The sequence below is a fragment of the Panicum virgatum genome, chromosome 3K, assembly GCF_016808335.1.
Source record: "Panicum virgatum strain AP13 chromosome 3K, P.virgatum_v5, whole genome shotgun sequence".
Taxonomy (NCBI): Eukaryota; Viridiplantae; Streptophyta; class Magnoliopsida; order Poales; family Poaceae; genus Panicum; species Panicum virgatum.
In genome coordinates, this window is record NC_053138.1 from 25316833 (window position 1) to 25332712 (window position 15880).

The 15880-nt window shown below is 47.1% G+C and overlaps 1 protein-coding gene and 1 non-coding gene across 2 annotated transcripts; one reads left to right on the top strand and one right to left on the bottom strand.

The window, feature by feature from the left end:
- The first annotated feature begins 8818 nt into the window (after positions 1 to 8818).
- Positions 8819 to 8900, top strand: TRNAS-CGA. The gene has a single exon. It is a non-coding gene; the product is annotated as a tRNA-Ser (tRNA).
- A 1483-nt stretch (positions 8901 to 10383) lies between these two features.
- Positions 10384 to 12301, bottom strand: LOC120698623 (40S ribosomal protein S12-like). The gene is made up of 5 exons (XM_039982315.1): positions 12284 to 12301; positions 12133 to 12179; positions 11088 to 11379; positions 10742 to 10807; positions 10384 to 10647 (listed from the first exon to the last, which is right to left on the bottom strand). Exons 2-5 carry the CDS (start codon positions 12135 to 12137, stop codon positions 10588 to 10590), a joined length of 423 nt encoding a protein of 140 aa, XP_039838249.1. The 5' UTR covers positions 12138 to 12179; positions 12284 to 12301; the 3' UTR covers positions 10384 to 10587.
- Positions 12302 to 15880: the final 3579 nt, after the last annotated feature.

The window sequence follows — 15880 nt, forward strand, 5'->3', positions numbered from 1 at the left end:
TGGATGCTCTGGATAGACGAGATCCAGCTCCAACTGTAACTTCTCCATCTCAACAACATCAGTTGGAACTCGAAGACATTTTCTGAGCTGGGACACATGAAAGATATTGTGGACCGCCGACAAATACGGGGGAAGTTCCACACGATATGCCACCTGCCCACAACGCTCAGTGATAGGAAAAGGCACAACATAACGGGGTGCTAATTTGTCTATCATGCCAAACCGCTGCACACCCTTCATTGGAGACACCCGAAGGTAAACATGGTCACCAACTTCAAAAATTAGAGGCCAGCGCCTCTTATCTGCATAGCTCTTTTGGCGGGCCTGGGCAGTTTTCAAATTTGCTTGTATAAGGCGGACCTGGTCTTCTGCTTCGCCAACCAAATCGGGCCCAAAGAAATTCCGCTCACTAGCTTCTGACCAATTTAGTGGAGTCCTGCATCTCCGTCCATACAAGGCTTCAAAGTGTGCTATTTTGATACTTTCTTGATAGCTATTGTTGTAAGAAAATTCAGTGAGCGGCAGACACTCATCCCATTTCTTACTATATGAAAGTACACAGGCCCGCAACATATCTTCTAGAATTTGATTAACTCTCTCAGTTTGACCATCGGTCTGAGGATGATAAGCTGAACTACGGATCAATCGTGTGCCCAAAGCGGCATGGAATTGTTCCCAAAACCGTGCAATGAATTGTGCACTATGATCTGAAATAATGGTTTTAGGAATCCCATGAAGACTCACAATACGGTCCAGGTATAGCTGGGCATACTGCCTTGCCGTATAGGAGGTCTTGACCGGAAGAAAATGAGCAACTTTTGTAAATCGATCAACTATTACCCAAATAGAATCATACCCTTTAGAGGTGTTGGGTAGTCCGACAATAAAATCCATACTGACATCCTACCATTTTCCTGATGGAATATTCAGAGGTTGAAGCATACCGGTGGGTTTCAAATGGCTTGCTTTGACCCTTCTGCAGGTGTCATACTCGGACACATATTTAGCAATTTCTCGCTTCATCCTCGTCCACCAAAACCTCTGTTTCAAATCTTGGTACATTTTATTGCTACCCGGGTGGATTGAGTATCTAGAAAGGTGAGCCTCATCAAGAATCTACCCCCTAAGCTCCAAATCTTTAGGTACCACTAATCGATTCTTGAACCATAACACCCCCTCATTATCTTGATGAAAACACTGAACTCTGGGATCATTTTCACTGAGCCTCTGTCTAATCTTACCCATGCCCACATCACTTTTCTGAGCAGCAATAATCTGATCTCGAAGTGTAGGGATAAGGGTAATATTAGCAATTGTGCCTTCAGATACAATATCCAAATTCATCTTCTCCATTTTTTGGCACAAAGTTTCTTGCAGAACTGTAGCTGAGACACAGTTGCAACTCGCCTTGCGACTCAGTGCATCGGCAACGACATTAGCCTTGTCGGGTTGATAATGAATCTCCAGATCATAATCTTTGATCAATTCTAACCACCGTCTCTGGCGCAAATTCAGCTCGCTCTGGGTGAAGATGTACTTAAGACTCTTGTGGTCTGATTATATATGCACAGGATTACCCAGAAGATAATGGTATCAGATCTTTAATGCATGTACCACTGCTGCTAGCTCCAAATCATGAGTGGCATAATTTTCCTCATGCCGGCAGAGTGCTCGGGAGGTATAACCAATCACTCGCTGATCCTGCATAAGGACGCAGCCTAGACCCGTACCTGATGCATCACAACAAGTATTAAAGGCCAAATAATATCCGGCGAAGACAAACAATGATGAGAATGTAGCCAAGACCCGTACCTGATGCATCACAGTACACATCAAAAGGTCGGGTAATATCTGGCTGAGCGAGGACAGGGGCAGACGTCAATAACTTTCTCAAAGTCTGGAAAGCTTGTTCACATTTGTCGTCCCAAACAAACTTCACTCCTTTCTTAAGCAATTCCATCATGGGCCTAGCAATTTTTGAGAAGTCCGGTACAAATCGGCGATAATAACCTGCTAGCCCAAGAAAACTCCGGATCTCTGGAACGGAGGTAGGAGTCTTCCAATTCAAGACATCCTGAATCTTGCCAGGATCAATAGAAATTCTATCTTTTGAAATGATATGGCCCAAGAATTGAACCTCCGTGAGCCAGAAATCACATTTACTGAATTTGGCATACAATTTGTGTTCCCGCAATCGCTGAAGCACAATGCGAAGATGTTCTGCATGCTCCTCTTTATTCTTGGAATATATAAGAATATCGTCAATGAAAACCACGACAAACTTATCTAACTCAGGCATGAACACAGAGTTCATGAGATACATGAAATGAGCAGGGGCATTTGTCAGCCCGAAAGACATAACCAGATATTCATAAAGCCTGTATCTGGTAGAAAAGGTCGTCCTAGGAATATCTTCTACTCGGATTTTGATCTGATGGTAACCCGAGCGGAGATCAATTTTTGAAAATACCTTGGCCCCGAATAGCTGGTCAAACAGAATGTCAATCCGGGGGAGTGGGTATTTATTCTTGATTGTGACGGCATTCAAAAGTTTATAGTCCACACACAACCTGAGGTTTTGATCCTTCTTTTTAACAAAGAGCGCTAGACAGCCCCGGGGCGAAGTGCTAGGATGGATATAGCCTTTGTCGAGCAGCTCTTGTAATTGCTTCTTTAATTCTGCCAACTCATTGGGTGGCATCGATAAGGTCTTCGGGAAATTGGTGCCGTTTTCGATTGCAATTCAATGGCAAACTCCACATTGCGATCTAGTGGCATTCCAGACAAATCATCAGGAAAGACGTCCAGATATTCGCATACCACTGGTATATCTGCTAGCTTCTTGCCCTCGGCGTGGTTCACCATATGGACCAACGGGGTGGGGCTCATAAGACCCAAGGTCATCGAACCATGGATAGGAGAATTGATGTGCACAGATTGAGAAACAGTGTCAAGAATGACTCCGTGAACTTCCATCCAATTCATGCCAAGAATAATATCCATCTTCTGGGATGGCAACACTATAAGCTGAGTGGCAAAAATCCTCCCCTGTAACTGCAAGGGTACTTGTCTAATAAGTTGATTAGTAATTAAGTGACCCCCGGGTGAGTGAATATTGTGTGGCCTGGATATGCTTTCCACTTCCAATCCCAATCTACTTACACATTCCTTGCTAATAAATGTGTGAGAGGCACCAGAATCAAATAGCACAGTAACGAGGTGCTCGTTAATGGAGAACGTACCCGACATCACTGGTGCTCCCTCAGGGATGGCCTCGAAGGTGGTATAGTGCACATATCCTGGCTTGAAATGAGCCACTTTCTGCTTCTGGCTCTGCTGACTTGATTGCTGGCCCTGCTTGGGTGGCATCGGGCAGTTACGTGCAAAGTGTCCAGGCTGCCCACAGTTGTAACAAGGAAACACAGTGGGGCGCACCCCCCGCTGCTGCACCCAGACCTTATGCTCATTCTGCTGAGGAGCAGGAGGCCTGACGGTCCCTTGTGACTGTGTGTATTGAGGTGGCCGATAGCTCCACTGCTGCTGTGGCTGGTGCTGAAAAGGGGCTCTCTGTGGGTCCGACTGTACCAGGCGGAACCTCTGGGGAGTGCTGCTCGAAGATCCCGCTGCCGGCGCCTTTCTTTTCTTCTCCGCCTTATGAGCCAAGTGGGCATCCTCCTGAATGATAGCCCCATTGACTAACTCACTGAATGTGTCAAATTTGATCATGGCCAAGCGATCCTGGAGCTTGCTGCTAAGCCCCTGTCGGAAACACGCCTGCTTCTTCTCATCAGTGTCTACATGGTACCCCGCATACTGTGACAAAGTGTTGAAGGCTTGAGAGTACTGTAGTACACTGTTATTGTCCTGCTTCAGGGCCAAGAACTCGGTGAGCTTCCTGCGAATGACCCCTGCGGGGATGTGATGTGCTCTAAAGGCGTTCTTGAACTCTGCCGAGGTGAATCGAGTGCCCACCGGAAACATAGCCACATGATTGTCCCACCATATGCGTGCAGGGCCCCTAAGCTGCTGAGTGGCAAATCCTGCCTTGTCCCCATCATTGTACGGGTGCAGGGTGAATTTGGACTCTATGGTCCGGAGCCAGCTATCTGCTTCTAGTGGCTCATCTGCTTTGTGAAACAACAGCGGTTGGGTGCTCAGAAATTGCTCATATCCAGGAATAGGTGGCTGGTGGTGATGCTCAGGCTGCGGTGCTCTGCCCTGTGCCATGAGCTCACAGAGGAGTGCCGTCTGCTCATCGCGTCCAGTGAGCATGGCTGCAATGGCCTGGGCCAATTCAGGAGGGTTCGGTGGGCATGCCATTTTGCATTCAACCATGACTGGATTAGTTACATTTTTCTAATTACATAAAAATAATCATAACTGCAACTAATATCCAAATCATGGAAGAAATCGCAGAGAATAAATTATTTGAACGCATTGTGCAAGGCTCTGTCTACACCAACCGGTCAGACCGGTGGCCAAAACCGGTCAGACCGGTCTGCATGGCCTGCATGGCACTGTAACCGGCCCAACGTAGAGCAACCAGTCAGACCGGTGTCTACGACCGGTCAGACCGGTCACACCCAGAAATAATTTTTAGAGCTAAGTTATGTATCCACCCCCTTAAACCAAGTCCTCAAATGCAATTTAAAAATAAGGAATGCCATGATGCATGACATGATGCAAGAACTCCAATGTACAACCTTCAAATGCATAGAAATACATAAGGACATGATGCATGAACGTCCTACGTTAATCTCTCAACCAAAACTAAACATCTATTTACTACTCGAACATAGACTATATATAGGGCTTAGTACGAATAACCCCACCCATATTAGTAAACCAATCTCATCCTAAGTCAGAAATTTATTTTTAATTTGTAATCTCTGAAAATGAGTCATGCTCGTACCACCCCCGATGCATTTCGGCTCTGATACCAGCTATGACGGAACCGCCAAATTAAAACTCTAATTAAGCGTAATGGCCGTCATTTGAACACATCGGACACATTAACTTAATGGTTTAATTTGGCGATCCTTTCTCAACCCACGGCCCGATCGAAACGACACCGGTAGTCCCAGGCGAAGGTGGGCACATATGGTACAAGCATGATAAATATTTGAAAATATACAAGAGTGACATACAATATTAACAAAGAGTTTTACAAACTGAGTTCAAATACACCAATAGTTTACATAATCTACATAAACTAAATAATTTACAAACTATACAATAGGGTAGCCAAGTTCAAATAGAAAAGAACCTACAATTACGCTAGTGTTCTGCCTCTTCTCAACCGGTCAGACCGGTTCATCCAACCGGTCAGACCGGTTCATCCAACCGACCAGACCGGTCTGCATGGGAACTCTACGTAGACACCGGTCAGACCGGTCCCACCGACCGGTCAGACCGGTCTGAACAGACAGAGAAGCTGCACACATCGCCCACATGCGTGCAACTCGCCAAATCCCTAATCTAGGGGTCTCGCTTGACCACTTCCCACCCCTCTGCATCACGGTGGATAAATTTGACACAGCAGTAACATAAGTCAATGTCCGGGTGTCCTGAAACAAAAAATATATGGCAACAAACCCTGAGCAACTAATACTCAGCAAGACTTACCCGACCAGTGGGTATAACTTAGCCCACATATCTAGACATGCAAGACATTTTGGTTGGTGGTTGGTTTTGCAAAAAAAAAAGCACTAGAGGTGAGTCCTTATTTTCTAGGTTTTAGTTTCCATTTATATTAATAGACTTACTAACCACCAAGGATTTACAAAACTACAACAATCAAGGTGAGCAAACCATTAATTAAATAATATCAGCCCTCATTGCATCTCATCTCATTCTTATTCCATTTCCTTTCTACGATTGAACCAAGAGATCAAGGCTCTCATAACCGCGAGACACGGCGAATCGATCCGATTTAACCTTGCAAGGTGGACCTAACCAACACGGCACGCAAAAGTCCCATCGGACCCCACGTACCAACCTTTCCCCTCCCTGCCGCGAACTACAGAACCGCCCCACCTGCATATAGTCAGCCGAGCCCTATGAGAGACCACCAAAAGTAAACTCATGCATCCCAATTCTCCGCGGCCACTCGACTCACCCTAAGGGGTGGGTAGAAGTTCTGTACTTTCGAAGCAAAGCAGTACTCGGCTTACCGGTTTCAACTACCTCCTACTCCCTGCATGCGGTTAATACAGTTCAATCCCCGATTAGCACAGCCGACAACAGAACGGTCCTTAATCGACACAGATGGGGCTACACCTTTCCCCATCCGGTCTCCCATCCCATACCTTCCATCTTGAATATAATAATTCATATACTGTAATATAAAGACATCCTATATCTCGCGAGTGACAGAATTATCACTCGACTTCTATCAAACCCCATTAAGCATAGCAGTGCTAACGACCTATTCATACTAGTATAAGGCCCAAGAAAACCTAGGGATCATGCAACTAAGGTTTCAAACAATTTCTAAACCTAATGCACAATTATTAGAGACATATATAGGTGTCATAATTTGAAATAGTAGGATGTGCACCGGGGCTTGCCTTGAGTCTGCGGCTCAGTGCTCGGGTGAGATGGGCCTTGGGCCGACTTCCCACGATCCTCCTGCTGCAGGGCTTGCCCCTGCGGCTCCTGTGGCTCCGCAACCACCTCGTACACAACCTCCTCCGTCGCGGCTGCTACACGTGTGCATATGCATATGATATGAGAGAATGCATGCATGACTTGCAAAAATTACAAGTAATCAACAACCAAATTAATTTTCTAACCAATTGTGCCAACTAACCCTAATTGAACCCTCTCAGCCCTGCTAGCACCGGTCAGACCGATCTGGCCTGTGTGCGACTCGAGACCAAAAATCCGGAGTATCCGGACATATTCTCGGAGTATCCGGACTCCCAAGTCCGGAGAATCTAGACCTAAACGCGGAATGTCCAGACTACCACAAACCCGGAGTATCCGAACACATGGCCGGACTGTCCGGACCCCTACCGGTCAGACAGGTCCTACCCAGACCAAAACCTAGAATCTAAGTCGCGGCTAAACTAGCCCACAACTTTCAAATCCCTTCTAGGACCTAATTCAGATATGCATATAGATGATCTTGACCCAAGAAAATCGACTAAAACCTTCCAAAAAGGTGGATTCACCCAACCCATGTGAATTACCTTGAATGAGTTATCTAGCCCACCAAATCTAAATTTCTTCTAGGCTTTATAGTTCAGGGATGTAAGTGGACACATTTGACCAAAGGAAATCAATTAGAACCACCTAGAAAAGGAGATCAATCCACCCAAGCTTGATTACCCTGAATGGCTTCTTCCCCGCAAAGAACTTGGAATCCACAGCACCCCATGAAGGAGCACGTGGAGGAGATGATCACCTACACAAATCTGAAGCTCCCATGGCCTCGAAATCAAAGGAGAGGGAGGATTGAGGAGCTTAGGGCTTGGATAGGGAATGAGAGAGAGAGAGCTCGGGGAAAAAGTGGCCTGAGCGTGGTGAGGATGAGTGAGTTGTTGAGAGAGAGAAGAGTGGTTTAAATGATGTGGGCCCAAAACCCACAAAACAGGTTCAACTGGTCAGACCGGTCGCCCCGACCGGTCAGACCGGTCCGACTGAACCGAGCCAAGAAATTTGATCAGTGAGTTTTATCGTTTAGGTTTTTCTCAAAACTAATGGCTGGGCTTAGTCTGAATTATGGGTGATTAATACCTGAGGTGTTACAAGTAGCGACTAGCATTAGCAGTCCAAAAAGCGGCATGGGTAAAGCGTGAAAAAGAAAAAAACCAGCAACATGGAAGGGAAACAAGGCATCATCGGTAGACGATCGGTCGAGCAGAAATTCTAGGTGGCAGGACACTGAAGAACCGAATCAATTGTCTCTGAATCCTGCAAGCAAAACCCTGTCGGTGTCACATTGTTACTGCCATATTCTCCAATTAAACTGAGGCTGTGTTTAGTTGCAAAATCTTTCTTTTTAAACTTTATTATTCACCTATTATATCAATTTTTTTGTCTTATGCATGGAGTACTAAATATAGATAAATAAAAAAAATAATTGCATAGTTTTGATGTACGTTGCGAGACGATTTTTTTGAGCCTAGTTAGCCTATGATAAGACAATATTTACCACAAATAAATAAAAAGTATTACAATATCCTACAATATCCGATGTGCCACCTTTTTACGGATCACAGGCTGAAGAGTGAAGACGATCGATGAATACACGCATGCTAACATGCACCGGACTATGCAGCAGGAAGGGGTGTGTTTAGTTCGCGAAAAAGTTGTTATAGCACGTTTCAGTTTTATATGGCAACTATTGTCCAACCATGGAGTAATTAGTCTCAAAAAATTCGTCTCGTCATTTACAAACAAACTGTGTAATTAGTTATATTTTTAACTATATTTAATACTCCATGCATGTATCGTAAAATTCGATGTGATGTGATGTGTGTCACTGGAAATTTTTGGAAATTTTCGCGAAACTAAACACAGCCCGGCGTTGACGGTGAAAGGGGGCCAGGAGGAGGGGTCGTCGTCGCGTGCCCTCTTTTCCTCGGAACTGCAGCCCGGGGTCGGCGACCGCACATGCACGGCGGGGCCTCCTCGCGCGTCCCCGGGCCCGTCGTTTGCCACCCCCAGTCCCCCACACCCATCTCGGAGAAAAGAGGGATGGGACAAAAAGAGCGCGAATGGGTGGCTCCAACGTGCATGCGTGTGTGGGAACAGTTTGCCTGCGTGCTGGCTAGCCTTCATAATCTTTGATCTGGACCGTAGTTTCAACAACGTCGATATGTCCGAGTGGTTAAGGAGACAGACTCGAAATCTGTTGGGCTTTGCCTGCGCAGGTTCGAATCCTGCTGTCGACGATTTTTTTAATTCCTCCCTTTTTTGTTTTTGGGTTCCACGGCATTTATTTTGTTCTGCAGCTCAACCACAGCGCCGGAGAAGTATTGGGACTCGGCACTAAGCTCAGGAATAGGGACTGCCTGCTGTGCTGGATGATTTATCCAAGGCCACAGAAGGAAGGAAGGCAGACATCGGCTTTTCTCATGTATACAGCTTGGAACTTATGGAAGGAGAGGAATAGAAGAGTTTTTTAGGGGAAAGCTGTGGAGCCGAGAATTGTCCTGCAACTAATCAAGGAGGAAATGCACTTGCGGTTCAGAGCGTGTGGTGCCCCCATTGTTTCTTAATTTCAATGTTAGTTTCAGCTAGAGTACTGAGTTTATTTGTTTTATGTAATCAAAACTATGTAAGATCTTGCATTCTCCTTCTTATATGACATGGCAGTGCTCCTGCCCTAGTTTTCAAAAAAAAGTAATATGGCCTAGCCGTTGTATTTCACACCTTTCCATTACATCTCCATAAAAAGTAACTATTGAAACTACTGCAACTAATTAGTACTCCCTCCATACTCAAATACATGTCGTTTTCAGACCAGAACTTTGAACTAAAATGAAATAAAAAATCTTGTCGGAACGTCATCTATTGATGGCCGGAGGGAGTATCTTACTTCTTGCAACACATGAGTTTGGATCCATGCACAAATGATTGAAGAGAGGCGGGGGAAGAGAAACAGGGGGCAAGGGCTCATCGATCGCTTGATGCCGGCTGCCGCTGGCTCGCCGAGCGGCCCAACAACGCCAACGGGAGGGAGAGGAGGAGGGCGCTCCCCGGGGCCCGGGGGGGGGGGGGGGGGGGGGGGGGGGGCCTTCTTGGAGCTGAGCGGCGCTGTACGACAGCATAGTTGTGCTTCGAAAGGAACTATGAAGCCAAGCATCCACACATCACACGCAAAACAAAAGGACAAAAGTGCTTCCGCGTGTACGCGGCAGATGGATTGGATCCTCGTGGTCGTAAGTGCAGGCTGAGCATGAGCTAGCGTTCCACGGACCTCGAAACAATGGACACTTGTTTCGGGCTCAGGTGCACCGTACCGCAAGACTTCAAAGAGTGCCGTACCCTGCAACGAGCTCCAGGCTTAATGTTCAAAAGAATGCTAATTTCGCCATTCAGGGCCATCCATACTACAAATTCTTGATGATTTTAATGTTCAGCTGGAAAGATTCATGTCGCAAACAATGAGGTGAAGAATGAAGATAACACAATGGCCGTTCAGAAAGAGTAGAAAGTAATAAATATATACTAATATCCAAGATACATCCTCCTAGCTGCTTAACTAAATGTGCCATTTCATTAAGGAGCAACCCAGGTACACCGCAACAATATGCAAGCCCTAACATAAAAAGCGACCCCCAACAATTTTTGTATCAAACGGCCATCCACATACGAGCGCAGCAGCATCTTAATGGGCATAGGCGCAAATCAATCAGGAGGGACAACAAAGAAGAAACAAACAAGAATACCAGCTCTTGGAGATTTGTATTAAAAGCAGATAACCATCACTTAAAACAAGAGTTGAGATATCCAGATCGTTCACATCAATCTTCGCTTGCACTTGAAAATTGTTCTATCTAATCTCCTAGCAAGCCCAGAAACAAAGCACAATTCCAAACTCAGGCCTAAAATGTAGATTTGGAAACAACACTGTATCTAGTGCGACTTGACGTACTCCTGCACTATGTTAAGGCCCTCTGATTCTTCGCCGTAGTCCTGGTGATCCAAACAAAGCCAACAAAAAAAATCACTTTTCCAGTATAAACCAAAATAGTCACTTGAAGTAATACAGTAGGAAATCAATGTTTACCTTGACAACCACACATGAGCAGCCTACAACCTTCCTTGCCTTCCCCTCAGAGTCAATCTTGCAAAGCTGCAAAGGACCAAAAGATGGACATTATTACAATTCAAGAAATGCAACAAACACTGAACAATACAAAGAAAATTGGAGAATGGCAAGCTCATAAATTTATATTTTAAATTGCAGTACAACTAAAACAGAATATATAGGCACATGAACATTGCAAAACCCTCTTATATTGTCTGTCATTAAGATTAGACAGAGCAATGTACATCATTATCTGAACAATCTGCATGGACCACTAGAGATCAATACAAAGTTAAACATTCCAAGGAAGCATTCTTTAACTCACCCCTGCCCACTCGCCAAGAGTTTTAGCACTAGGCACAGTAACCAGGTGAACATTGTGCTCAGCACAGAGAGCCTTCACCAGCTTGACATAATCAGGCTGGTCACAGTCCTCAGCAAGCACGCAGAGCTGAGCCGCATGTTTCTCAATGGCCTTGGCAGCCTCACGAAGACCCTTTACGAGGCCATCATGGGCACCAGACTTCTTCATGACGAGCTGCAGAGCAGTCATCAAGTCCATCGGCTCCCCAAGAACAGGGGTCGGTGCCTCCACTGCAACCGGGGTCTCCTGATCCCTGCCAAAAGCAGAAAAGCATGGTGAATTGATGAGCAGGGCCTGAACAGACTTTAACAGTAGTAGTATCTCTAACAAAACCCCAGAGGATGGGAACAAATCTCAATTGTATGCTCAGAAGGCAAGATAATTGCAGATTATTAGTGCAAAATTAGTCATCAACGAGCAACAAAGCATAATGCCCAAGAAGTGTAAGCACAAAGTTACTCGAATTCTCGATACAAGCCTTATCTTCTAGGATCCCCAATAACTCCGGCTAATGGCTCATGGCTCAATAACCAAACAGAAAACAAAATCTATTTTATTGTGTCTGGATTGCATGCTGGATTTAGTCTAGAACCATTTCTGTTTCCTGCTTCAATTACATGGTCATAAGCAGCTAAACCACTAAAACAGTAAACAAATAATCGGATTCACGATTCAAATCCACTGAACAATACAGAAAACATCCATGCCCCCCCCCCCCCCCCCCCCGCGCCGGAAACGTTTCTCCCTAGATCAACAACACCGGCGAGCTCACTTACCCTTGGACCACTAGACAATGACAGCAAATGCATCAATCGTTGAAAAAAAGGACACCAAAAACACTAAAAGGCCTCGTGAGTAAAACTGATGTGCCAGGCTATATGATTCAGTAAATCTAGAAGCGAGAAGGCTAACACCACAAGATCCAGCAACAGTTGAAGGTGACCATGAGCCAAACTGGAACGATTAGCTGAGGAAAACAAAGGTTTCGGTGGTAGTAGAAACTTACGCCATCTCCCGCGCTGCGAGGGCCCGGCCGACCGCGAGGGGGGGGGAGGGGGGGGGGGAACCTGGAGCGAGCAAGCGGAACGAAACGTCAGTGGCGATTGACAGACGAGATCAGGAAGGGGGAGGAGCGGGAGGGTGAAGGAACGCGCCGCCACCTGAGGGGGGGTTGGAGAGCGGGGAGGCGGCGCCGAGCTGCTAGGGTTTTCGCGAGGGGATGGTAGTAGATGGCGGCTGGGGGGACGTGGTAGACTTATATTCGAGCCGGGCCTTCTGGGCCGTGAAGGGTTTAGTAATGTCCTGGCGGGCCTCCAATGTCGCCCCCGCCATCCATGTCTCATGTCTGTGGGCCCTCATATCCTGAGACATGACCGTCGGCCCAGTATACTAACCATGTCGTCTTCTTCCAGCTTCCTGCGTTTGCGCTGCCTTCGTGGCGCAAGCCCACTCTACACTCAAGCTTACAATCAAATTTAGTTCTTTTTTCTGTGAGAGATGTTTATTAATCGCCCATAGGTGTGGTACAATCGTGAGAAATAAGCTGCTCAACACGCACACAGGAAATAAAGCAGCAATCTCCGGAAATAATCGTAATCGTAGTCGTAGTCGCGCGCGCTAGTACGATGCGACACTGGGGTTTAGTTGCATCCGGTTTTTTCTTCAATCTTACCATGCGTCGGTGCTGCTCTTGTGTTTTTGTGTACTGGCGCCCTGCCCTCCGGCTCATGCTTGGCCAGTTAATTGTTCATCTATAGCTGGTGGCACGTTTGCATCCAGAGAACACGTGCGCGGCCGTCCTCGGGTCGGCTCGGTTAAACCGGCCGGCGCATGTATATTCCCGCACGGCCGGATTGCGATGACCACGAAAACGAGCAAACGACGTGTCCGGTCGCGCGTCGCCGTACTGAGTTTGAGATGATGAGATGAGACGAGAGAGGCTCGTCCGGCAGAACAGAATAACCCAACAGCCCTGTTCTATTCTTGTTGGGCTAGCTGGGCCCCAAGACGTACACTTAAGGAGGAGTACCCTAATCCCTAATCTAGCTAGGCCCAGATGTAACGAACATGGCATCATTTATGCCATTTCGAGTGATTTTGGTGATCGAATGATAACACAACACTTGGACTAATATGATTGTTAAGATGATCATTCTCAGACTTTTAGGATCAAGTGATGACAAAGAGAAAGAGAAAATAGGCGTAGCAAGGCCCGAAGAACCGGGTCTCAGGGCAGCGCCCTGAAAGCTCTTCGGATCAGAAGCACCGGAAGAACCGATGCCTAAGCATCGGTGCATCCGACGCTTGTCGGAAGAACCGGCGCTATGAAGTTTGGTGCAGAAGGGAATTGAAGCCAAGTCAGCCTATAGGCACCGGTTGAACCGACGGGTCAAAAAGGGGGCATCGGTGCATTGGGCGTCCTATGTTCCAGAGACGATGTCAAGAGTCTAGGAGAAGATTCTTCAGCACCGGTTGAACCGGTGAACCATCGGTGTAATGACGTCAGCTTTCAGGAGAAGATTCTTAAGCACCGGATGAACCGGTGATGCATCAGAACAAAGCATCGGTTCAACCGGTGGTCACTGGGTCAGCTGTCAGGACTTCAACGGCTACTTCGGTTTATGAGTGACCGGAAGAACCGACGCTACCCCTGCCAGAGGCATCGGTTCTTCCGGTGATACGCAGATTTTCAGCTAACCGTTGGAGCAACTGCTACAAGGCTTGGTGGCCTATATATACGCTTCACCCCGGCCATTTGAAGATTGCTGGAGTTGCTGGACATCCCACACACATCTAAGATCATCTCCAAGCCATACAAGAGCTTAGTGTTCATATCTTTAGCCCTTAGCACACTTTGAGAGTGTTGTGTAAAGGATAGCTCTTAGTGAGTGAGATTGCAAGGCCTCTAGTGAACCAAACAAGAGCTTGGTGCGCCGGCCTCCTTGGAGCTTTGAAGCTCGCCGGCAACGTCATCGACCCTCCGACTTGGTGTGGAGCGGCGACGACATCTTTGTGCGGGGGACGTGGAGACCCCCATCCTTCGTGGAGAAGCTCTTTAGTGGAATCCGGGGCCAAGGTGACCGTGGTTGTGTTCACGGAAGAAACTTGGTGGCCATGTAACAATACTCTTAGTGAGTGCTACAATAACGTGGATGTAGTTGTGCCTTTGTGGCTAACCGAACCACGGGATAAACACCCGCGTCAAGAGTTTGCTATCTCCTATCCCGCTCTTTAAGTTTCCGCATTTCATACTAGCAATTTGTGTGCCTTTACTTTTATAGAACAGTTTTTTGATAGGAAATGCTATATGTTGCTAAATTCTTTTGGGATAGGGTTTTCACACTTGAACAACCTAGTTGTACATCTAGATAGCATGTTTTAGTTTTGTGCAAACTAGTTGGAGCTATAGGTCTAAGTTTTTAGAGTACCTAATTCACCCCTCCTCCTCTTAGTCTAGAGCACCCAATTCCTTTCACCAGATAAAAGATCGGCGCAGATCCTCCTTACCATTTTTTGATTTTTCACACGGCCGATGGTCCGACGAAAAGAAAAGCACCTGGGTGTGCGATGCTGATTGCTGCTGCTTGGAGAGTGGCTTCTGGCGCCGGTCTGAAACCCGCGCACTCCACTCTCCAGCAGCGAGGTGGACACGGCAGGATGCGGCGCGGCGCGCGTTGGGGCCAGCGCGCCCGTACCGGACCGCGCGCACGGCTTCGCTTCGCCTGTTGCGCCGCCGCGCGCCCACATGGCGGCACCACGTGGTTGCATCGGCCCGCGCCACCAGATGGGATCGAGCCGGCGCGATCTATCCGGCGGTGAAAGTGCAGGGGAGGCCAGGTAGCCAGCGCTGGTCGACCAAGAGCTCTCGGTCTCTGTCAACGCAGCTGAAACAATCAGGGGCTGCGGCCCTCCCGGCCGCGGTGTCGCGATGGTGATCTAGTCGGAAGCGCACAGCCGAGCTGAGACCGCACACGATCGTACATCACCAGGCCAGCCGAGGCATCAGCAGGGTCCCCGCTGTTGCGAATTGAATGTGGCGGACAAAATTAACAACAAAAAAAAACGATGACATCTCACCTGATTATTCAGAACCTGCAATTATCTGTTGTAACACGACACCCTGTCAGCTAGCTGCTAGCAGATGATGCCCTCTAAATTATAGACGGAGATCAGAACGAGTAGCTAGTCCGGCCGGCCTACAGGGACTGGATGGGATCAAATCCGGGAGGGAATTAATCAAACGGAAGCAAGCAGGCACGTTAGCTAGGGCGTCGCTGTACAGGCCCCGCGAGGCCACCGCATAGCAGGGTGTGTTTCCACGGCTCTGTATAGCAGGGGTCTGTACGTCGTATGTTAGAAGCGACGGCGAACAAAACGATGAAAACAGCAAAGATCAAACTTCAAGAGACACAAGGATTTAACGTGGAAAACCCCTCCAATGAGAAGGATAAAAACCACGGGCGCCAGACAGCAAGAACTTCACTATATCGGGTGTGTGTTTACAATGCCTAACGGCGGCTTACAAGAGAAATAATCGAATTGATGTTCTCGGGTGAAGCCTATAGGTTAGATATATAGGAGAGTCATATGCTCTCCTCAACTTCTACTAGCAATGTGGGATTAAAAATTTGCACCACATGGACCTTTGAGATTTATTTGGAATAACTGAAATATTTAATGAACCAAGCCCAAATTTCAACAATCTCCAACAAAATTTGAATCACAATATAACATCCTCCACCCGGTCCCGGAGC